This window comes from Pollachius pollachius (genome assembly GCF_949987615.1).
Source record: "Pollachius pollachius genome assembly, chromosome: 5".
Lineage (NCBI taxonomy): Eukaryota > Metazoa > Chordata > Actinopteri > Gadiformes > Gadidae > Pollachius > Pollachius pollachius.
In genome coordinates this window covers 3,039,247-3,063,967 of record NC_136938.1, presented here as the reverse complement: position 1 = coordinate 3,063,967, position 24,721 = coordinate 3,039,247, and the positions used below count along the sequence as shown (strand labels likewise).

General features: G+C 50.8%; 1 protein-coding gene across 1 annotated transcript; it reads left to right on the top strand.

Annotated features, from left to right (window-relative positions):
• Positions 1–1,405: 1,405 nt before the first annotated feature.
• Positions 1,406–24,684, top strand: LOC307075685 (plakophilin-3-like). Its single transcript, XM_079736363.1, has 13 exons — positions 1,406–1,827; positions 7,570–7,658; positions 11,083–11,816; positions 12,061–12,184; positions 13,014–13,218; positions 13,525–13,699; positions 14,403–14,520; positions 15,224–15,391; positions 17,414–17,596; positions 18,805–18,958; positions 19,683–19,878; positions 21,856–21,943; positions 23,935–24,684. The coding sequence occupies exons 1-13, from the start codon at positions 1,608–1,610 to the stop codon at positions 23,974–23,976; spliced, it is 2,496 nt and encodes an 831-aa protein (XP_079592489.1). The 5' UTR covers positions 1,406–1,607; the 3' UTR covers positions 23,977–24,684.
• Positions 24,685–24,721: the final 37 nt, after the last annotated feature.

Sequence of the window (24,721 nt, the reverse complement as noted above, 5' to 3'; positions counted from 1 at the left end):
GAAATGACCTATTGACACCTTGAAGGTCACGGAAAGTGTCGTTGTTAAATAGTGTTAGATTTCAGCTTATTTCTTAACTGTTCGTGTAGACTCTGCGTCGTGTATTTATTGTTGTAGACCTAGTAGTAATTCTTGAAGTGGAAATCAAGGCAGCTTGACAGGTTGGATCAGAGGATCGAATAGGTGGTTTATACCAGGATGTAATACAACAAGATATAGATTTAGGTTGAATAATCTATAGTGTAGGCGAGTGAGGAGCAATCTCCAGACGTGCTCCTTGGCTGTCGACCCCTCTTCTTCTCGAACCAAAGGTTTGGGGCGAGTATTATAGAGAAGAAAGCGTGAATAACAAAATAACAGATGCAGTGTCTACCTTGATAAGGTATATGGTCCTGGCTATGTCCCAGACGGCCAGGTTGGTTTGTCCTGTTGGGACATAACAAATGGAGGACGGTTGGAAATAACACCTCGTGTCAGTTGGAGAGGAACTGGCCTGTCCCCACACTAAGAATTGTGAACACAAAAAGACACTAACAAGCACCAAAATTCTACAATAGATTGTGGGATAATGTATAATTAGATTAGTAGGCTACCTACTTCTGATTTAGATTGCGTAGGTGATAAAGGTGTGAATTGATAGGTGAACACATGAACTAGATCGGCCTTTAGCCTCCTAACCTAAAAGCATCTTCAATAATGGCAGATGGCTCAGACTGCGGTGGAATAGGAAAACTCATAGAAGCAATATCAAGCAAAAATGTAAAGACAACATTTGGTCCAATCGGAAAGATAAATATACATAAATACATAAATAGATACGATAAGGGATTAATAGACACATAACACGTCAAGTCTAGTATTGAGTCCTCCAGTATTAAATGACTTATGATGTACTGGCTTTACAAACGGCCTTGTGTAAGAACATCAATGAACAGAGATAGGAACTCTATCAAGTAGCCTACATATATGGGGATTCAATTAATGAGTATTAAATATATGGCCCACTAAGCGCACCCTCCCCGCTGACACATCTGTTGACGGACAGCTGTCACCCGGTGTGTATCTGTCCGTCAACTGTCACTCGACCCGGGGTGTATCTGTCTGTCACGTCCCTGTCCCCATCACTCGCGCTGTGCGTAAAGACAGGAACCCAACCCACAAGGCGTAATGTACACTCAGGCAGAATCAGCCCAAATGACTTCATTATCATTCAGTCAGAACTATTCCTGGACGATGTGAATCTCTGACTGATATCGTCCTGCGAGCAACAGGTGAATGGCTGAGCGTCGGAAGACCCGCCTCCGGCCCCCGCCCCCCCCCCTCGCCTCCTCCTCCTCCTCCTCCTCCTCCTCGGAGCGTCTAAAGGTCCGGTCCCGGTGTCGTCCTTCAGTCCTGCTGATCTAACGGCGCACAGCTTCAGAGACGCGGTGCGGGAGCTCAGCTCGTTCTAATCGCTCTTCCACCTCCAAGGCGAACAGTCGACCCTTGTTTTGTTGTTGTTCTTCTGGATGTTTCTGCCCTGAACGCGTTCATCTTCATCGGGATTCGGAGTTCCAGTCAGACTTCGAGGTGATCGTCTTCTCTAACTTTAAACTTGCCTCTCCAAGATGAGCGTCGCTGTGCGGGCGGCAGACGGCTGCTTCCTGTCCGCCTTGCAACCCAACTCGTCCCGCACGTCCTACGGCCTCCCGTCCGACCTGCAGATCTCCGACGGGCCGTACGGGGGGGACGCCGCGGGGACCCGGGCCCGCAGGGTGCAGGAGCAGGTCCGCATGCGACTGGCTGAGAAGAAGTGCTCGTCCATCCCTCGACTGAACGGCTCAACAGGTGAGGAGAGGTTCAAATTCTCAAACAGCGATGAGTCTTCTTTCCAGTACACATTCACAGATCAACTCTGCATTTATAGATTATTTATCTACACATTTACAAATCGAATCACGCCCACACGGACTGAGATACAGTAACTCAGCTCCAAGCACATTCCTCAATAGTTCTGCTACCATAAAGCCAGATGGGCGACTTAAAAACAACATAACGGTTTATTGTTGAGAAGATTCCAAACTGAGGGTTTCCTAATGCTCTATTCTTCTTAATCTTCTGGATTTTTCTAAGTTGGAACTTCGGTTTTGCTGGAGGTCAACAGCATTAATTGGAAATTAGTCATTTTTGAAGGGTCAGGGAATTTCAACAGCAGCTATTGTACTCAAGGCTGTTTTTGGTGAAGTTGTCTTGCATTGCAGAATTATTCCCTGCCAGTATTGGTAAAAGTCCATGGGGAGGAAAATCTAATGTTCAGAAGACCCCAACTCTGAGAAGTACCACGTCACACCACAAGGCCAAACCAACAGTAGCCGTCCTACTATTTATTCATTAGTGTTTCACCAAACCTCCAACAAGATCATCCCATCTTAACAAAGAGAAGGAAGACACGTAGATTGGTCATTCTCTGGACTGGGTTTAAGAAGTTAGACCACAGAGTAAGGTGGAGAGATGTTGTTGAGGTTCTGGACGTCCAGAGCAGCAGACAGGAAGCTGTTAGGGGAAGTTATGACGCCCACTCTGGTGTAGTTCCCAGTGTCCCTGTTTACAAAGGATCTCAAGCCATAAGTTCCTGATTATATGTCCTGCCTGTTTACCAAGACTGTCTACCCAGTGCATAAACATTTGATAATATCTGTTATATCAGTTATACTTGTTGAGTTGAGGATTAGAGTTACAATGTGTAACATTTCAAATAGCTTGTTACTCAAAATGACAATGACTACATTGATCTGTAGTCAATGCTGATCGATAGTGACTTCATGTTATCAATAAAATCACCTAACCCCTATCTACCCCCCCCCCCCCCCCCCCCCAGTCAGAGTGGACAGAAGTCTGTTATTTAGTTTTTTTAATTCTGCCCGTCTCCCGCCTTCTCAGTGGGAGGGGCTTCATCTCACACACTGTTTGGTTCTAGAGGAGCTTCACCCTCCAAACACCAACACTCGGCGATGGCCGCTCCATCTTCCTCCTCCAGACGGTCTAAACTCATGAGACAACGGCCAGCCGCCCCCGGGCCACATGTCTGCCTCGGAGGCGGTTGTTTGGGCCGCGTTCCAATCCACCGTTTGTTCATCACATTTCCTCTGGCTTGCGTCCTCCTGAGTTGGATGAACCCGTATGTAGCTGTCCTTGGCAGAGATGGAGAGGGTTTGCTCCGCACGCTGAGCTGCTCTCTGTCGTTTAGACGTTGGTCCTGCTACCATGCTTCCCCCCCTTAATGACAACGATGTTTGGCTGCTGCTCCCACTAATGAAGCCGCTCGTGGGATAGGGACGACTTAAGAGGGATTAGGAGGAAGTTATCAGGGTTGGAAGTTAAGGAACCCACTCATCTGGATTGGTTTCTGATGTGTTGTTTTGGACAACGGAGGATTTTGATATTAGAAAATAAGATTAAAGCCTTCATAGTGTGGTATCAATGTGGTTGGTATGTTGGTCCATCAAACATTGGCTGTGGCTGAGTTTACACGTTAGCATCAGGAAGGGATTAGCCGCTGCGATAGAGAAGCTACCGTGCTACTCTCTCCTGCTGCGATGCAAATGAACGAGAGATTCTAAAAGGCAAATGGAAAACAAGAAAACCAGAACCGCCTTTCAAACCAATCACAATGATGCTGGGTTTAAGGAATGCAAAGCTACAGCGGACGACCAGGCCCTTCAACAAGCTGCCTGCCGCCGGCGGGGGCCCCCTTGATAAAACAGTTTACCTAGCAACCAGGAGGGTTACCGTAGCAATCCTTTTCAGGTCGCTGGGGGCGGGGCCAGACCTTCCCTGCACAGAGGGGCATTAGGGAAAATGTCTGCCAGTAAACACTTGTTGACGGTTGAATTTTGGTCTGAGACCAAAGTCGTTCTCATAGTGCCAACCCTGTCCTTGTTTGAAGACCACAACAAAGCTTCCCACTGTAGTTGTAACTTTTATTGTTTTAACTGTTTTGTTTCACAACTGCTCTGGGTGTTCTCATCATTGGGGGAACCTTACGTAATAAGTGCAAAGATTGAAAAGATTTATGTCTAAAAGGCGCTGCGTTGCTAAGTGAAACCTGCCTGCTCCTAACTCCTCAGACATTGAAGCTCATTGCTGCTAATCTTTGATACCATGCGGCGAATTCCTTTTCAATTACGACAAACACCAGATTATCAGAGTGTCTGTGGTCTACTTTGGCAATCTCTTGAGCAAGGCTTTCTATATACGAACAGGTCTCTGAGGTCAGCAGGAAACAGCAGACTGGTACCCGGTACTCCCACACACCAGAACCTTTTTATTTTTTTGTCCGGATTTTGTTCAACTGCAATGTTAACTTCAAATGTCTTCCGTGTGATTTTCTGATCAACTATATTAGAAATACACACACAAAATAATTCCAACTATAAAACATGCTCCTTTCTGACTATGTGAATGATAATATTTAAATATTGTGCAGTATAATTTAAAGCCAACTAATTAACATAAGTCTCTGCAGACTCAGTAACAGCCCTCTAAAAATCACATGGAGACAAAACTATCTGGAATAGGGCTGTAAAATGTGGACCCAGTAGATGCCACAGTAGCAGTGAGACGAGGTCCTACCATGCAACGCTCATACGGGAAGAAGAGTATTCTGGGGGACCACAGCAGGGTGCATCTGGTCCAAGGAACGGTGTTGATACGGGGTTGCCATGCAGACAGGGGGTGACTTAGAGGAGGTGGTCTGGTGAAGGGGTATAACCGGGTCTTGGGGTTCAGGAGAAGGAGACCAGGATCTCTAACTGGGATGGATTCTGGTGGGCGTAGGCCCAGAGACCTGCAGCGTGTGGTGGAGCACAGCAGCGAGTTCTGAAGGAATCCGGAGTTTGTGGAGAAGGCAGATGTGAGCGAGTGAGCGGTGAGGGGCTGTTTGAGTCCACACGATGGCTCAGGGTGATGGAGGCCAGAGGCATAACCCAACAAGAGCCAGCAGGGTGATTACTGTGAGGGGAGATATGAGGAGACACCAGAGACATCAGCAGAGTCAGAGTGCTTAATTATAGTCATAAAAGTGGATTGGATTTAATTAAAACCATTGAGATTCTAACGCTTCATTTTCAGAATACCAGGGTTTGGCTGTCTTTGGTTTATTGCATAGGGTGTGGTTGTTATTCGTTCCTCCCTTGAGATAAACAGATCCATACCATTTAAACGTACAAACACGGCTTGTTCAGAGGATACGGACGGACGGGGAGAGAGAAGCCCAGTAGGACAAAGAAGGGATTCACTGTGGTTCTGTTTACATCTCTTTGAGGACACAGGGAGAATCGATGGACTTTAGTCTTATCAGTTAGCTTCGTTGTGTTGTTCTCTCCGTTACACGCTACAGTAGTGGCAGAACTCTGACAGACTCTCGCCTTTAATTAAGAGCTGGACTCAACTCAGAGCCCCTAGCCTGTCCGGAGCCGGACCAGGTCAAGCAGTAAACGTTAAGCTGATAATGAACTGTCCCTAGTTAAGATGTTATTTAATTTCATTTGAACAAGCATGTTCCACAAGCCAGTTTCAGCCAGTTAACGTAGAACTGTGCTCTGTGGATGAAGAAGCAATGTGTGGTAATTCTGTTAGTGCAAAAGAAAGAATGTGTGTGAGGATGGGAGAGAGAGAGAGAGAGAGAGAGAGGTTGAATTATGAGGTGGGTGTGTAGGATAAAGTACATTCTAAATCCAGTGGGAGCAGACATCTGGCTGCAATGGGGCTGCACTGGAGATAAGCCATGTTGTCTTTCAGGGGTTTTCAGGTCAAATCTAGAATAAAAATAAATTTCCTGTGTGCAGACGTGTATTCCTGGAAGGCGACCACCCCCCACCCTGTTACAGGGACACGCCCACCCCCGGACCCTCTCCACAGTGATAAGCTGTTAGTATCAACGTCTAGGTTAATTTCCAGATAGAGACAGATCTTAGATTGACCAATCAGGGACGAGGTGCTCTAGACTTCTGGTATCTGCTGTGCCTCATGCATCGGGTTTCACAACATTGACCCCAGCGCTCAACTCACCCTGGTTCACACACTGTCAGTCCGTTTAAAGTATGTGTTATCTATTAGTAGTGTCTGTGTATGTGTGTGCGTAAATGCATGTATACGTGCGAGTGTGCGTGTGTGGTTTTGTGTGTGTTGTGTGTGTGCGTACGATTGAGTGTGTGTGTGTGTGTGTGTGTGTGTGTGTGTGTGTGTGTGTGTGTGCGTGTGTGTGTGTGTGTGTGTGTGTGTGTGTGTGTGTGTTCAACCGGACCCTGCCTTCATCCCTGTGACCTGCTGGTTGTTCTGCAGAGTGTCAGAGCACAGGCATGCAACCCCCCCCTCCCCTCTCCTCCTCCTCCTCCTCCTCCTCCTCCTCCTCCTCCTCCCCCCTTCCTCCACTATCCCTCCCTCCCTTTTCCCTGCCTCACTCTTGAGCTCTACTGGACAATGTACACACACACACACACACACACACACACACACACACACACACACACACACACACACACACACACACACACACACACACACACACAGTCTCTCTTCCCTCTCTCAAACGTCTCTGCTCCCTCATACTGATAGCCGGGCCCCTTTCACCCAGTGTTCCTGCTCGTGTTCCTGGAGCCCAGCCAGCCAGATTAATCCCCAGCCCGGGACCCTATGACAGGGGGTCCGGCCTTCAACAATTAACGGAAGGACCATGATGATGATGATTATGATGAAGGTCGACGTAGCAAAAACTCAGCTGTTTGTCTTCGTCCTCGCACCACAACTATACCTTATTACTGTACCTCCTTACTGTACCTCATACAGTACTTTTTATTGTACCTGATTCCTTGATCATAATCCTGTCTGGTTGTGCTGTCTGTTTGTAGAAATTCAAACTGTACAGTGTACAGTGTACACTTTTCAAATGTAAGTGACATTCTTCAAGTCACTCAGACTTGTCAGTTGACTTGAAATGCAGTAGTCCGTAAAATGTGATATAAATAAGTATTTCTGAGTAGGACTATAGTCTGATAGCGGGTGGGCCTGGATCCTGAGCTGTGGCAGTCAGGAAGCATCGCAGGCCGGGTTGAAAATGTTGAAAACATTGAGTGGTTGACAACCAGTCAGCCGGTGGGTTGACCATGTGGATCATGCCCGCTGGTTCCGCTCTCACCACACAGTTCTGACCGTCTCCTCTCCTCTCTCCTCTCCCCTCTCCTCTCCTCTCTCCTCTCCCCTCTCCTCTCTCCTCTCCTCTCTCCTCTCCTCTCCTCTCTCCTCTCCCCTCTCCTCTCCTCTCTCCTCTTGTCTCTCCTCCCCTCTCCTCTCTCCTCTCCTCTCTCCTCTCCTCTTGTCTCTCCTCTCGTCTCTCCTCTCTCCTCTCCTCTCTCCTCCCTCTTCTCCTCTTGTCTCTCCTCTCTCCTCTTGTCTCTCCTCCCTCCTCCCCTCTCTCGTCTCTCATCTCTCCTCTCCTCTCATCTCTCTTCTCTCCTCTCTCCTCTCTCCTCTCCTCTCCTCTCTCCTCTCTCCTCTCTCCTCTCTCCTCTCCTCTCTCCTCCTCTGGTACAGATTTCTGCCCGCCGCCCGCGAGGAGCTTCACCGCCAACCACGGCTTCAGCTCGCGCTCCCTGACGCTCACGCCCAGCCGCGTGCTCTCGGTGAGTCTCACTGTCTAACCCCCACCGCCCACTGTCTAACCCCCCACTGTCTAACCCCCACCGCCCACTGTCTAACCCCCCACTGTCTAACCCCCCACCGCCCACTGTCTAACCCCCCACTGTCTAACCCCCCACCGCCCACTGTCTAACCCCCCACTGTCTAACCCCCCACCGCCCACTGTCCAACCCCCCACTGTCTAACCCACCACTCTCTAACCCCCCACCGCCCACTGTCTAACCCCCCACCACCCACTGTCTAACCCACCACTGTCTAACCCCCCACCGCCCACTGTCTAACCCCCCACCGCCCACTGTCTAACCCCCCACTCTCTAACCCCCGTAGCCCCTCTCTAACCCCCACTCTCTAACCCCCGTAGCCCCTCTCTAACCCCCACTCTCTAACCCCCGTAGCCCCTCTCTAACCCCCACTCTCTAACCCCCGTAGCCCCTCTCTAACCCCCACTCTCTAACCCCCGTAGCCCCTCTCTAACCCCCACTCTCTAACCCCCGTAGCCCCTCTCTAACCCCCACTCTCTAACCCCCGTAGCCCCTCTCTAACCCCCACTCTCTAACCCCCGTAGCCCCTCTCTAACCCCCACTCTCTAACCCCTGTAGCCCCTCTCTAACCCCCACTCTCTAACCCCTGTAGCCCCTCTCTAACCCCCACTCTCTAACCCCCGTAGCCCCTCTCTAACCCCCACTCTCTAACCCCCGTAGCCCCTCTCTAACCCCCACTCTCTAACCCCTGTAGCCCCTCTCTAACCCCCACTCTCTAACCCCTGTAGCCCCTCTCTAACCCCCACTCTCTAACCCCCGTAGCCCCTCTCTAACCCCCACTCTCTAACCCCCGTAGCCCCTCTCTAACCCCCACTCTCTAACCCCCGTAGCCCCTCTCTAACCCCCACTCTCTAACCCCCGTAGCCCCTCTCTAACCCCCACTCTCTAACCCCCGTAGCCCCTCTCTAACCCCCACTCTCTAACCCCTGTAGCCCCTCTCTAACCCACTAGCGCCCACTCTCATGCACCCAGAGGCTGTCTAACCCTGGTACTACCACCCACTATCATCCACCCAGAGACTGTCTAATCCAGCTGTGTCCCTCCATCCATCTCTCAGTCTAATGAACCATTCATCCATCAGACACACTTTGATGGTGTAACTCTAACAGCATGTGTTGCATAACAATATTTTTTTGGATTTTCACCTAGTATAGTTGCCAACAAGTGGGGACGAATATTCAAAGAATGTCTGTTTATTGACTCCTTATTGTGCAGAGAACTGTGTATTTTTTGTACTCCAGTCTTTGCTCATGGACACACACCCTGTTCTCCCCCCTCTGTGATTGTGACAGACGGACCACTCCTATTGCTCACTCCTGTTTTCAACACTCCCTCACAGCATTTGCTATTTTATATCTGTCTCACTGTCTCACAATGGGACTGTGTCACTTTGTTTTCTGGTAGAATATCTTCAACTCGAGTGCAGATTGGATTCCTTTCTCTTTTTACGGGCTCCTGCATTATCCAAGCGAGCCTAACATTCCTTTAAGAGGCAGTGAGGGGCAGTGTCTATGTGGTCTCTGGGGGGCCATCGGGCCCACACACGTCCAGCTGAGGAGGTGTGGAGCCCAGCGATGGTGGAGGCCGATGAAAGGCTTCCTTCTCTGTGTTTCAAAGGACTATTGTTTTGGGACCCTGTGACTGCGCCTTTAAGCCAGGAAACAACCGGCTACCGATCACTGGGCTGGGATGTGTGGTGTGGGATGTTTGATTTGAGATGTGTGGTGCTAGCTCCATCAGAGAAGAGGAACAGCCTCATCAGAGTAGAGGAACAGCCTCCTCAGACTAGAGGAACAGCCTCATCAGAGTAGAGGAACAGCCTCATCAGAGTAGAGGAACAGCCTCCTCAGAGTAGAGGAACAGCCTCATCAGAGTAGAGGAACAGCCTCCTCAGACTAGAGGAACAGCCTCATCAGAGTAGAGGAACAGCCTCCTCAGAGTAGAGGAACAGCCTCATCAGAGTAGAGGAACAGCCTCCTCAGAGTAGAGGAACAGCCTCATCAGAGTAGAGGAACAGCCTCCTCAGACTAGAGGAACAGCCTCATCAGAGTAGAGGAACAGCCTCCTCAGACTAGAGAAACAGCCTCATCAGAGTAGAGGAACAGCCTCCTCAGACTAGAGGAACAGCCTCATCAGAGTAGAGGAACAGCCTCATCAGAGTAGAGGAACAGCCTCCTCAGAGTAGAGGAACAGCCTCATCAGAGTAGAGGAACAGCCTCATCAGAGTAGAGGAACAGCCTCCTCAGAGTAGAGGTACAGCCTCCTCAGAGTAGAGGAACAGCCTCATCAGAGTAGAGGAACAGCCTCCTCAAAGTATAGGAACAGCCTCATCAGAGTAGAGGAACAGCCTCATCAGAGTAGAGGAACAGCCTCATCAGAGTAGAGGAACAGCCTCATCAGAGTAGAGGAACAGCCTCATCAGAGTAGAGGAACAGCCTCATCAGAGTAGAGGAACAGCCTCCTCAGACTAGAGGAACAGCCTCATCAGAGTAGAGGGACAGCCTCCTCAGACTAGAGGAACAGCGGCCCGCCCACCTGTCCTCTCTGAGCCCTGAGCTCTGAGCAGAAGGCCGCTGGCCCGTTGGTGTCAAGCCCAACACGTCCCCGCAGAATTTCACAAGGGCCCTAGACAGCTCAGTTTAGGCGGTGACGGCGGGCCCTCGGAGTGGGGGCCAGGGGCCGGACACGCCTCATCATCTCCAGCTTGAGATAGTGGATCATGCCGACCAACAGAGCCATGTTAGGCATTTCTTTTAGGTGATTAATGTCTACAGATTTGATACTGAAGCAATTTGATGTACAATCAGATCCAATTCAAACACAGGACAGTTTGATTTGATTCTGGTACATCCTGCATCACTGCTTTAGTACAGATATTATTTTGTAAATTAATTTTTGTTTTTATCTTGTGATCGTACCTTAAAACGGCTATAACTCAGTTTACCTGTTTGTTTGACCAACATCTGTTTTAGAGCTCAGTCGCTTCTGATTTTCCATCCGGTTGGTCAAATTCAAAGGTCTACGTCGTTCGTAACAATAGGAAGGTAACTGGGCAGGAAACACTGGGGAAAATCTGACTACAGTCTGAGGTGGTCGTCATTACTGCAGTGAATTATAGAATTCAACATCACATAATATGAAGTTACAGCTAATACAGTTCAGAGGTTTAAGAAGGTTCTCTTTTCTGGTGGATTAGGGCGGAGTTCATCCATGTTTTCCTCAGGTCCTGATCATACAGTTCATACCTTTTAGACTAGCTTTAAACTCCTGGTCGTTCCCAGGGTTCCCCTCTGGGACCCTGAGTCCATGGCCGCGTCTCTGGAGGAGGACCTCGTCTGTTCTGACCCGTTTCCCCCCCCCCTCCCAGGTGGCCACCGTCCCCCTCCCCTCGGCCTGCTTCTCCTCCCGCTCGGCCGTGGAGACAGACCACGGCCGCTTCAGGATCAGCCAGGGCAGCTCCACCCTCCAGACCGGGGGGGCCCACGGGGGCTACCTCCCCGGGGGGGTCCAGGTGGGCTACACCACCGGGGGGGCCCCGTGGCACGGCAACCGCCGCTCCAAGTCCCTGTGCCAGGAGGACATGGAGGACGTCCAGGTGGGGGTGGGCCTGCCCCCCAGCGGCGCCCCCCACCAGGCGCCGGACGGCGGGGTGGGCGGGATGCGGCGCAGCCTCAGCGGGACCCTGGCCCGGGCGGGGGGCGGGGCCAGCTGGCAGGACGAGCTGGCCTTCCAGCAGACCTACAAGGGCCCCTCCCACCGCACCATCAGCCGCATCACCAACCGCCAGCAGCAGCAGCAGACCCAGAGTCAGCACCACCAGACCCAGCACCACCACCAGCAGCACCACCAGCAGCAGCAGACCCACCTGAGCCCCGGCTGGGTCCCCGAGGGCTGGGCCGGGACGTGCACCTTGCCCGGGACAGGCAGCCGGCCCGGGGGCCGCTGGGGGGGCCAGCAGCAGCAGCAGTACGGGGCGGGGGCTGGGGGAGGGTTCCAGGAGCCCCTGTACCGGGCCGCCTCGGTGCACAGCGTGCGGAGCGTGGGGCGGGGCGTGGACCTGCTGGACCGCGCCTCCAACCACAGCGTGGACAAGCTGGGAGGGTGAGGACACGCCCCCTTTAGCCGTGAGCTACGACCCTCGCTAGCGTCCTGAAACACAAAGCTGTGGTCGTTACGAACCACACAAATAATTGATGGTACAACTTGAGCTAACCTGTATGTGTGTTTGTGTCCCTGTGTGTGTGTGTATGAATACGTGTGTGCGTGTTTGTGTGTGTGTGTGTGTGTGTGTGTGTGTGTGCCCTTGTTTGTGTGTGTGTGTGTGTGTGTGTGTGTCTGTGAGCAGAATGCAGAGTCTGAACATCCCCACGGCCGTCCGCTACCTCCTGGAGAGCGACCCGTCCATCCAGGTGCAGGGGGCCGCCTACATCCAGCACCAGTGTTACCATAGCAACGACGCCAAGAACCAGGTGAGCCCAGAGTCGATGCTACATCTACATTGAGGGCGTTTAGCAGACGCTTTTATCCGAAGCGACTTCCAATGCGTACATTTGTCAGGAGAAAGAGAAACAATATATCGCTTTCGGTACATTAAGGATGTTCATAGAACCAAGTGTCAAGCACTAACATCACTAGGTTAACCAATTCCCCGTATACAACAAAGATAGCTAGGATAAGACGCTACACCATGCTTAGTACTATCTTTAAGTGGCAGGATGTACAACATATAATAAATGTATGTATTAAGTGCCAGGACGTACAACATACAATAAGTGTGTACATTAAAGGACAATTCCGGTATAAAATGGATCTGGGATATGTTTAATATGACAACGAGTTGGAATGTTCGTTTGGGAGCGAAAAAGCGCATATAGACGCACTCTTAAGTTGGTTGTTTTTAGCCGATTCTACCAAAACGCTATGAACTTGGAACGATGGGGGCATTTGTTATGGTAAAAACTAAATCGCTACTTTAAACCACTTAAAAGGCTAGAAGTAGCCCGACACTTCTTTGGTAGTATAATAAGGGTCTTAACATATAAAACGAGGCATTGATAACTTTGTAAGTGTACAGATTGTTTATTAAAAATGACATTTTATACACACAATACCATCAGTAGTTCACCCGTCTACTGATGGTATTGTGTGTATAAAATGTCCTTGCTCCCAAGATTATAATATTAAACATATCCCAGATCCATTTTACACCGGAATTGTGGGGGGGGGGGGGGGAGGCCATCCAGAGTCCTCACTCATTTAGACGACTGAGTCTTGCCCCTCCCCCCCTCACCTGTCCAGGTGCGGACTCTGAGCGGGATCCCGGCTCTGGTCCAGCTGTTCTCCAGCGAGAACCAGGAGGTGCAGCGCTTTGCGTCGGGCGCCGCCCGCAACCTCATCTACGAGAACGCCGACAACAAGGCGGGGCTGATCGCGGCGGGGGGCGTGGCAAAGCTGGTTGACGCCCTGAGGGAGCCCGACGAGGAGCTGCGGAAGAACGTCACGGGTGAGGAGCGGTGACCTCACCAGGACAGGGGTGGGGGCGGGGGAGATGGGGCAGGGAGGACGGGGTGTGGAAGGGGGGTGAGGGGAGGGAACAGGGGGGACGTGGGGGACACAATAAAGTATAAATCTTCCCTGGAAAGCTTGCGTATCTGGGAGCGTCTTGTTCTAAGAGGCTCTGCTGAGTCAACAGACTGACTTAATGAAACCCAGCGCTGCTTCCCCCCCGCGCTGCTCCATTTCCCCCCCCCCCCACGGAGCTCCTGGTCTCTGGAGATCCTCCTCTCTGACGGCCCCCCCGTGCCTCCAGGCATCCTGTGGAACCTGTCCTCCAGGGAGAACCTGAAGGAGAAGCTGTCCCGCGAGGCGCTGCCGGAGCTGACGGAGCGCGTGCTGGTGCCGCTCTGCTGCACGCAGGACGCCGGCGCCATCCTGCTCAGCCCCTCGGAGGAGGACATCTTCTACAACGCCACCGGCTGCCTCAGGTACCCATCTGTACAGGTTGAACGTCTGTCCTGGGAGAGGGAGGACTACCAGCGGTACCCCTGGAGCGACCCCGGCTCCGCTCCAGAGGAGTAGAGTAGAGCATAGCACAGCATAGTATAGTTTAGTAAAGTAAAGGAATAGTATTGTACAGTATAGTATAGCATAGTATAGTGTAATTGATTCCATACAATGGGGAAAGCTGTTATTGATGATGTTAGAGGGGTGAAGGTCCGTCCATGTAGCTCTGCTGGGGGAGGTCAGATGATCAGAGCTGAGACAGTGGAGCTACTACAGTGAGGCTGCTCCATACCTCACTGACAGATTATAGGTGGTGTTGCTGCTTCACTATCAGATTATAGGTGGTGTTGCTGCTTCACTATCAGATTATAGGTGGTGTTGCTGCTTCACTATCAGATTATAGGTGGTGTTGCTGTTTGTTTAGGAGGTTCCGGGGGCTTAGAGCTTCCACCAAGGACTCAAGGAGTGTAATCGCGAGTGTGTTTGATTAGCTGAAATAAACTGTTTATTTGGTTCAACTTTGTTGAATGACCGATGCATAAAAACACCCTGTCTATTGTTAAACACTCACCAAAGCACAAGACAAATGATCTTTTCCCCAGCCACGCATTACGTCAGACTCAGAGACCCAAACGTGGGCCGTGATCCACGGCTGACCTCATGTGCTCGTGTCCCATTGTTTAGAAACCTGAGCTCTGTGAATGAGAGGACGAGGCAGAAGATGAGGGAGGTGCGGGGGCTGGTCGACTCCCTGGTGGCCTACGTCAAGAACGCCCTGCAGGAGGACATCGCCAACGACAAGGTAACACCTCAGCTCCCCTCCACCACTTGGGCCCGGCCTTAAGCTACCTCCTCTCAGCTCCCCTCCTCCCCCAGGGAGACCCCCCGGCCTCAGTAAGCCACGGAGCTCCGCTCCCCCACACTAAACCTTCTGAAATGAGTTCATGCTGTAGTTCAGGATCATTGGAGAAACAGGCTTTGAGTTGAGATACATGTGATGACATATGGAGAGTGGGGGGTTAGACAGTGGGCCGTATGGGGTTAGAGCAGTGGTTCTCAAACCTTTTCTGTCATTCCCCACGCATGGAGGGTCGGAAATTGTCCAACCCCACCAGCCTTCAGAACAATGTTGAAGCACTATTTTCACCTTATTTTTTTTCCATGTTAAATTTTGCTCCTAATCCCCAGATTCTGGTTTTTGTTTGCATATTGTCTGCATATGGGCCCATTAATGATTGCTTTGTTTGTATGTGGCTATTTTGTTCATTGGCAATAAAGAAAGGCATTGAAAAGGCAATCCATTTTCCTGTTGCTTTCTGCGCCTCACCTGTCAGATCTCTATTCCCCATTAGTGGGGCCCGCCCCACACTTTGAGAAACAAGGAGCTAGAGAATGGGCCGTAGGGGTTAGATAGTGGTGGCGGCGGGTTAGACAGTGGGCGGTAGGGTAGGCCATGCACAGTATGTTGACCCCTCCCCTCCCTTCATCCCCCCGGTTCCCCGCAGGGGGTGGAGAACACGATCTGCATCCTGAGGAACCTGTCCTACCAGCTGTACGCCGAGCTGCCCTACGCCACCCGCCAGCGCCTGGAGGGGCCGTCACGCGCCAACGCCGCCGCCAAGGGCAGCCAGGCCATCGGCTGCTTCCCCCTGCAGAGCAAGAAGCTCAAGGAGGTGAGGAGATGTGGGAGGAACCTCTTCATGTCACTACTGTAGCCCTCAGTGGAGTCATTATACTGATGGACCCTACTCTTGAGTCCAGCTGAGGTCCACGTTAAAGGACCAGAGGGTGATAGTGGGAGACTGTGAGCTAGCTAGGGTTAACAAGCAAGTTTTGATTGCTGGGCATGATTGTTCACTCTTAAGGACCTATGTCCACAGAGGGGGTTTTCCTGGCAGATCTGCGCTGGCACGGTGTTGGGAGGCACTGGGAAGGCTTTGGTGCTGGGAGGCACTGGGATGAAGTGCTTGGGCGGTGAAAAACAAGACAGCTGCATCCCTGTGCTTTGTTTACAGTTTCTATGACAACTAGCCATTGTTTATATGTAACAACCGACTCTTTTCCGAAATTAAATGTTGCGTTGACAGTTGAATATGATCTGTGATTGGCTGAAAACAGTGACAAAGAAAACGGTGATGACGGCTGTGCTTTTCTAAACAGTTTAAAGATTTTCAACCGAAAGTGACCGGCCAAAAAAGCAAAAACGCTCTGAGGACAAGCGCTGGGCGTTTCCTGCTGGTCTCATAGATGGTTTTCAGAGGCAGCCTCATAGGATGACCTCAGGGTTCCTCTGGACGGCTTCTCGTCTTCTCTAGGTACACGGGCACCGCTAGCAGGCTAAACTAGTGAGGATGAGTTAAGGACCTGTGCTCTGGTCCCTGAACTAGCAGGCTGAACTAGTGAGGATGAGTTAAGGACCTGTGCTCTGGTCCCTGAACTAGCAGGCTGAACTAGTGAGGATGAGTTAAGAACCTGTGCTCTGGTCCCTGAACTAGCAGGCTGAACTAGTGAGGATGAGTTAAGGACCTGTGCTCTGGTCCCTGAACTAGCAGGCTGAACTAGTGAGGATGAGTTAAGGACCTGTGCTCTGGTCCCTGAACTAGCAGGCTGAACTAGTGAGGATGAGTTAAGGACCTGTGCTCTGGTCCCTGAACTAGCAGGCTGAACTAGTGAGGATGAGTTAAGGACCTGTGCTCTGGTCCCTGAACTAGCAGGCTAAACTAGTAAGGATGAGTTAAGGACCTGTGCTCTGGTCCCTGACCTAGCAGGCTGAACTAGTGAGGATGAGTTAAGGACCTGTGCCCTGGTTCCTGAACTAGCGGACCCATAATCAGGGTTTAGAGCCAACCTGTGTTTGTTTTACGATGACATCTTTGTGAAAATGGTTCTAAGTAGTAACTTCATATCATAATAAACATAATAATACACTTTGGTGCCACAAGGAATAAACTTAAGGAAAGTGTGTTGAGTTATAAATCACAAGAAAGGATGAACTAGGAAAAAGATAATTGCGTCAGAGATGCCAATAGTGAGAGATGCCGTTGAGTGAGAGAAGTCGTTGATTGAAAACATTTATCGTAGTTCTTTGGTTAGCTGCTATGTGGTGTGTAAACCTGAACACTCTTTACATCTTAGCATGAACCTGTTAGCATCCTCCTGGTGAGACGCTCCAGTGAGAGTCTCACCAGGTGTCCTGGAGGCTGAGCACAGAGAAGAAACCCAAACGCTGTTTCCACAGGGGGAGTCGTCTTACACACAGAGTAGGAAACAGGATCAGCTTTCTGCTCGCTCACACGGAGAGAAGCCAATACCCCGCTGGGGCATGTGTGCTCAGGCTTTACGGCGGGACGGCCGCGAGAGTTTGTTTCTTTCACTCGTGATTAAAGGTCCCTCATGGCGAGTTAACACTCTGGCCTTCTCGTGCAAAGTCAGAGCAAAGCAAACGGGTTTGGAGGGTTGGACGTTATGCATCACCATGGCAACCGGCGCACACAGATCTGATAGAGGATGAGGTAGCGACCACGTCATCGGTTTATAGGAGCAGGGTGCAGCACTGCACAGGAAACAGACTCATAATGAAAAGAAGAAAGTAAGCAATCCAGCGTGTGACCTCATGTGCCCTGCTGTGCTCTTCTGACCCAGACGTTCTGCTTCTCTCTCTTCCCCTTCTCCTCTTGTCCCCGGCCGGCCCGCAGCTGGACCCCGAGATGGCCTCCATGTTCTCCGAGGTGTCGGGGAAGCCGCGGGGGGCCGAGTGGCTGTGGCACCCCCAGGTGGTGGCGCTGTACAAGGCCGTGCTGCAGAACAACACCTGCAGCTCTGTGACCCGCGAGGCTGCGCTGGGGGCTCTGCAGAACATCACCATCGGAGAGTCCCGGGTGAGGACCCAGAGACCGACACCTAGACCCAGGCCGCAGGCCGCGGTCTGGGGGGAAAGGGGGAGGTAGAGTAGGGTGGGGGGGAGGGAGAGTAGGGTGGGGGTGAGGTAGAGTAGGGTGGGGTGGAGGTAGAGTAGGGTGGGGGGGATGTAGAGTAGGGTGGGGGGGATGTAGAGTAGGGTGGGGGGGAGGGAGAGTAGGGTGGGGGTGAGGTAGAGTAGGGTGGGGGGGAGGTAGAGTAGGGTGGGGGGGAGGGAGAGTAGGGTGGGGGTGAGGTAGAGTAGGGTGGGGTGGAGGTAGAGTAGGGTGGGGTGGAGGTAGAGTAGGGTGGGGGGAGGTAGAGTAGGGTGGGGGGGAGGGAGAGTAGGGTGGGGGTGAGGTAGAGTAGGGTGGGGGGGATGTAGAGTAGGGTGGGGGGGAGGGAGAGTAGGGTGGGGGGGAGGGAGAGTAGGGTGGGGGGGATGTAGAGTAGGGTGGGGGGGAGGGAGAGTAGGGTGGGGGGGATGTAGAGTAGGGTGGGGGGGAGGTAGAGTAGGGTGGGGGGAGGGAGAGTAGGGTGGGGGGGAGGTTCAGGTCGGGTGGGATATTGGGACCAAGGGGGGAGTAGTTTCAGGTGGGGTGGGCGGAGGTGTGCGAGGGGGTGTAGGAATGGAGGGGTGGGGGGGGGGTCCCCGGTGTGGTCACATGACCTCTCCCCGGTGTGGTCACATGACCTCTCCCCGGTGTGGTCACACGACCTCTCCCCGGTGTGGTCACATGACCTCTCCCCTGTGTGGTCACATGACCTCTCCCCGGTGTGGTCACACGACCTCTCCCCGGTGTGGTCACACGACCTCTCCCCGGTGTGGTCACATGACCTCTCCCCTGTGTGGTCACACGACCTCTCCCCGGTGTGGTCACATGACCTCTCCCCGTTGTGGTCACATCCTCCTCATGGTATTTATTCACGGTGCGCAGCCCAACATTCTGTCGCCTCCACGCTGACTGAGGTCAGCGCAATCCACACACCGCCGTGACTTTACCCCCCCTCCCTCTCTCCCCTGTCTTCACCTCACGCCCTCCCCATCCCTACACCACCTCACACTCTCACCCTACATCACCCCACCCTTGTCCTCACCCCCACGCCCACCCTCACCCCCGCCCTCCCACCCTACTCTACCTCACCCTACCTCACCCTCACCCTTAACCTCCCCCCCCCCCCTGTGCAGTGGCCCGGCGTGCTGAGCTACGTCATCCTGGAGCAGGAGCGCATGCTGCCGCTGCTGCTGGAGCTGCTGGACACGCACAGCGAGGAGGAGATGAGGCCGCTGACTGGCCTGCTCCGCAACCTGGCCCGCCACACCCGCGACAAGAGCCGCATGGGTGAGGACCCGCCCCCCAAGACTCGGGGGGGGGAACGGTGGGGGTCGTGGTGGGGCGGGATGGTGTATTATGTGGGGGTGCTGTTGGATGGTGTAACAGCTGTGATCTGTAACGCCTGCAATCAACCCACAAGATCTTCCTCGGAGCCAGCAGGACAACATGCATTAAATATAACTCAGAAAACAATCATCTCTACCAGCAGGACTTTGTCATTCTAAAGATCTCACTCCAGCCTCTCTTTCTTCAGTTATCGCGCACCAGCTTCAGCAAAAGACTCAAGACTCAATTGTTCAGAGTTCCCTTGGACTGTGAATAGCCTTCCCCCCCACCCCCGCCCCACCCCTCTAACGCACTTAGTGTATGTTGTACCTCCTTGCACTTAAAAATAGAACTTAGCATTGTGTAGCTTCTTATCCTAGCTATCTCTGTTGTGTACGGGGAATGGGTTAACCTAGTGATTGTTAGTGCTTGGCACTTGGTTCTATGAACATCCTTACTGTACCGACAGAGATATATTCCTGTGTCACTTTCTTCTGACAAATGTACTTATTAGAAGTCGCTCTGGCTAAAAACGTCTGTTAAACGCCCTGAATGTAAATCTAAATGTTAAAAAATACCAACCTCCACAAGGGTCTGCCTCCCTCACCCTCTGACCCGACACATTTCCTTCTCAGGTCCATTTCCTTCTCAGGTCCTAATGATCTAACCGTTGTCCCCCCCCCAGCCAAGAGCTCAGTGAACGTTCTGGTGGCCAAGCTGCCGGCCGACGGCCACCAGAAGCACCCCGGCAGCGAGGTGGTGGTGAACCTCTGTGGCGCGCTCAACCAGCTGGTGACCGGCAGCTCGCTGGCCGCCCGCGACCTCACCTTCTTCGACGGCATCCCCAAACTGCTGGCCATCAAGACCTCGCATGACAACAGGTAGGAGACTGTAGGGGACCCATGGTCGTTAGGTAACGAGCTAATTAACAGGTAGGAGACCGTAGGGGACCCATGGTCCTTAGTTAACGAGCTAATTAACAGGTAGGGGACCGTAGGGGACCCATGGTCGTTAGGTAATGAGCTAATTAACAGGTAGGAGACCGTAGGGGACCCATGGTCGTTAGGTAACGAGCTAATTAACAGGTAGGAGACCGTAGGGGACCCATGGTCGTTAGGTAACGAGCTAATGAACAGGTAGGAGACCGTAGGGGACCCATGGTCGTTAGGTAACGAGCTAATTAACAGGTAGGAGACTGTAGGGGACCCATGGTCTTTAGGTAATGAGCTAATTGACAGGTAGGAGACCGTAGGGGACCCATGGTCGTTAGGTAACGAGCTAATTAATAGGTAGGAGACTGTAGAGTACCCATGGTCCTTAGGTTACGAGCTAACGAGCTAGTTAACAGGTAGGAGACTGTAGGGGACCCATGGTCGTTAGGTAACAAGCTAATTAACAGGTAGGAGACACCTGGACTGCAGCTGACCCGTTATGTAACGAGCTGATGAAGTCATTAGGTAATGCGATACAACCTCCCTGAACAACCAAGACAAGCACAGTTGACAAGAAGAATACAAACCGAGAAACGCGTGGTTCACACACCACTCACGCTAGTCTACACCCAAAGTCGTGTGTTCCTGTTGTATCTGTGATATCACCAGTAGGGTAGTTGTTTAAGTGTTTATTTTCATTTATATCAATGAAGCACAATTCTTCACCATTTTCAGAATTTCCATGTTGAGAGACCACCAGGCCAACTCTCTACTGGTTTGAGCCAGTTTGTGTGTTTTTTTTGTCATTTTAAGGGTAGTTAAAGGACAATTCCGGTGTAAAATGGATCTGGGATATGTTTAATATGATAACGAGATGGAATGTTCATTTGGGAGCAAAAAAGCGCGCATAGACGCATTCTTAAATTGGTTGTTTTTAGCCGATTCCACCAAAACGCTATAAACTTGGGGGCACTGGTTATGGTAAAAACTACTTTAAACCACTTAAAATGCTAGAAGTAGCCAGACACTTCTCTGGTAGCATAATAAGGATCTTAACATATAAAACGAGGCATTGATAACTTTGTAAGTGTACAGATTGTTTATTAAAAAGGACATTTTATACACACAATACCATCAGTAGATAGATTGACGAACACAGAGATTGTGACATCCGTCAGCAACACGCAAGCTCTGTGTTCGCAAATCTACTTATCGAGTCTTAAATACAAGATGGCGTAGACGGGTGAACTACTGATGGCATTGTGTGTATAAACAATAATAATAAACAATCTGTACACTTACAAAGTTATCTTTGTAAGTGTACAGTAAGTGTGCCTCGTTTTATATGTTAAGACCCTTATTATACTACCAAAGAAGTGTCAGACTACTTCTAGCCTTTTAAGTGGTTCAAAGTAGCGATTTAGTTTTTACCATAACCAGTGCCCCCATCGTTCCAAGTTTATAGCGTTTTGGTGGAATCGGCTAAGAATGAGTCTATACGCGCCTTTTTGCTCCCAAACAAACATTCCAACTCGATATCATATTAAACATATCCCAGATCCATTTTTACACCCGAATTGTCCATTCATTTATAAAGGATTAGTTGTAATAAACTGGGGGAGTGTTATTATTGTAGTTTTATCACCCAATCCCAAGAGGCTCTTTAGAAACCCCTCCCAAGCCTCCACCACTCGACAGGCAAGAGCTCAAGAAAAAGAGCAAATTCCACAGCTCAGGAAAACACAACTCAGTTTACAATTCCCTGGGGGATAAAATGATTGTAGCACACGGCCCAATTAAACCCAGTTCAGCACCCTGCTTGGTCCCCCTGTAGTTCTGTGTGTGTTCCGTCCTGTCTGGGCTGAGTGTGTTGGTTCTGTGTGTGTTCCGTCCCGTCTGGGCTGAGTGTGCTGGTTCTGTCCTCAGCACCGGTGGACTAAAGGCGGCCAAGGCGGCGTCGACGGTTCTGCTGAACATGTTCCAGTACAACAAGCTTCACAAAGATTACAAGCTGGTGAGTGAGGACCGCGCGCTGCTCAGCCAACGCCCTCTGGTTTCCTGTTTGAGTTTGGTTCCTCTTGCTGAGGTATCTAAAGATGGAGCGTTAATAACTACGCTGATGAAGATATTAAAAAACATGGAATGGTACGCAAACGGTAAATGGACTGCATTTCTACAGCGCCTTTCAAACCAGTGGCCACTCAAAGCACTTTACAATATTGCCTAACATTCACCCATTCATGCACACATTCACCCACCGACGGTGGTGTCAAGCACGCAGGGCGGCAGCCAGCTCGTCGAGCAGTTAGGTGAGGTTTCTTGCTCAGGGACATGCCGGCACTCAGCTAGGAGGAGCAAACTTCCAGTTACCAGCCTACCCGTTCTACCTCCTGAGCCACATGCAACTCCGCCACATAATGAAAAGTGCACCATGACAAACACTAAAGAGCTCTGCTGGATAAAGCCCAGCTACTTTGAACTAGTAGTACCTTCTTTATTAGGAAATCCAAACATCCTCATGACATCTACATTTCGTAAGCAGAACAGATAAGTGGACTTCTTATTAAAAGCACCCAGTGGGTTTTCCCATTAGTCATCAGACATATGTCCGCGCCCCTTAGGCTACTCAACCCAACAACCATCGCTGGGTAAGTGACCCGTCACTTCCTGTAGGGAGAGGATGTGATGAAACTGGTGTGGCAGTAGACCCAGGCTGACCGTGTTGTTATGTTTCGTTCTCAGGCATCACCGGATGTTTTTTCTATTTCCACTCTGTCCTGATCGACCTTTTTTTCCGTTGACCTCATCTGTTTTCCCTTCGTCTCCAGCCTCTCCTGAACCCTGCCCCTACCCCCCCCCCCCCCCCCCCCCCGACAATTCTGCTTATGTTTTCTCTGTTACAATTCCATCTTGTCCTCCTGCCTGGAAGTGGACAGACGGTCAGCTCGCCCACTCTGTCCTTCTGTCCAGCTGTGAGGCTCATTCACCAGACTTGATGTGGTTTAAGGACCCCTGCATTGACCTCAGCCCCTTAAAACATTGTATGGAATGATAATCGCTTAATATGGGGGGGTTTCTTAATGTACAAAACATGACGTGTCAATGAGTGCAGAATAAAAGGCCAGCTGTGTTGCAGCCAGCAGAGCGTGCAGCAGAGAACACTGAGCCCAAAGAGCCTGTCATGCCAGCCTCTGAACCATCGTGTGAGAGGCGGCTGGCTCCACTTCACAGACCAGCAGGTCGGCACGGCCCGTGGAAGACAAAAGCAGCGTGTTCTGGTAGACGACATCGGCTGGTCTTTACTGAATCAGAATATTGCTCTTGTTGTACAATAGGAGCTGTTATTTACGTCGTTGATGAAGAGCAGAGCAGCAACTTTTTAATCTCAGCTCTAATTGGTGCTATCAGCTGTCCTTGTTGAACTTGTTTGTCTTGTGTCCGCTGCTCTGATTGGTCCATTTTCAGTAGGCAGGTCCTTTCTGGCCTGTTTCCAAGTAACCCCACATGTCAGGACAGCGCTAGTGTTCTGTGGCTCAGGGTTTGGCTCAGTGGGGCGTGTGTGTCCTCCAGAACACACATGCCATGGAAATGTGGGGAATGTCACAAAGAGCCTCTGGCCTTCTGACGGCTCCCCGTCAGCGGGGGTGACTGGTGTTCTCTTCCCATAAAGCATCTGGCTCCTTCTGGTGTTCCCTTCCCATAGAGCCCCCCCCCCCCCCCAGGCAGAGCAAACAACAGCGTTCTGTTTGTTGTGTGGGCAGATTCCAGGTTTAGCCTCCCAAAGCTCACACCATGTCTCCAGAAGGTGTCCCGCTCAGTTTGAACTTGTTTCTCATGAAGTAATGCTTCTGTATTCTAATACAGAAACATAACCTACTACCTTCAAATAAAAAATACACAATTTAACGGTATTCATCACATACTTTACTTTAAGTTTGTCAGTTGTACTTTTTGGAGTGTTTACCTCACTTCCACTAAACCCCTTTGTCTCGTTAACGGTTTCAGAAAGGATTTACCAGAGGAGACTTCACAGGGGGCAGCGTGTGAAAGAGCTGGCCGTAAGCCCCCCACTAGGCCTGGACTGGACCACTGAGAAGCAGAACACCCCAGAAAGATGACGTGATGTTCAGCACACAGCAGACTATGAGCTGACGATGCATACGACCACGGTGGAAGAAGGCAAAACACGCTGACGCAATTCAAGATCTGAGTGACAGTGGTGTGCTAATCTGATAGTGATTAATAGTGGATATTTCTCTCCTTTCACTCAAACCCCAAAAGGCACTTAACAAAGTTGACATTCATTTTTTTTGTATTTGCTTACATAGACCTTAAATATGACCAAATCTGTCAGATTTCTGCTGTTTTTCCTGCGTAATTTGATTGACATGTTAACAACATACACATAGTTCATAATTCATGGCTTACCTTTGCAAAAGGGGAATCTTTATTAGGCTTCAAATGCGTGTTCCCTTACATTGAGGTACTACCTGATCTATGCATTAATAGAGGGGGAGGAACAGGAGATCAATAGATCATAATAAAATCACTGACCCAGCAAGGGTGAGATATCTTCTGGACGTCAACAGTCACAGTCATAACCGTCCACGGCTGTCCCTGTGGTTTGATGAATGGATTGCTTTATTGATGCGATGGTTTTATAATAATTATAAATTGGCTTTATCTCTGCTGTTGGTATATATTTTTTATTCAAACAAGCTAACACTGGTAGAGATGTAAATGTTTCACGGAATGTGTGACATTAAAAGCAATAACCTGATTGTCATTAATG

What these genes read in the sequence shown, in the direction of transcription:
- LOC307075685 (XM_079736363.1), top strand. Translation starts at nt 1,608, where the DNA reads ATGAGCGTCGCTGTGCGGGCGGCAGACGGCTGCTTCCTGTCCGCCTTG. An exon ending in AGCGTGGACAAGCTGGGAGG is followed by an intron (nt 11,817 to 12,060) that starts GTGAGGACACGC and finishes GTCTGTGAGCAG; the next exon opens with AATGCAGAGTCTGAACATCC. An exon ending in TCACCATCGGAGAGTCCCGG is followed by an intron (nt 17,597 to 18,804) that starts GTGAGGACCCAG and finishes CCCCCTGTGCAG; the next exon opens with TGGCCCGGCGTGCTGAGCTA.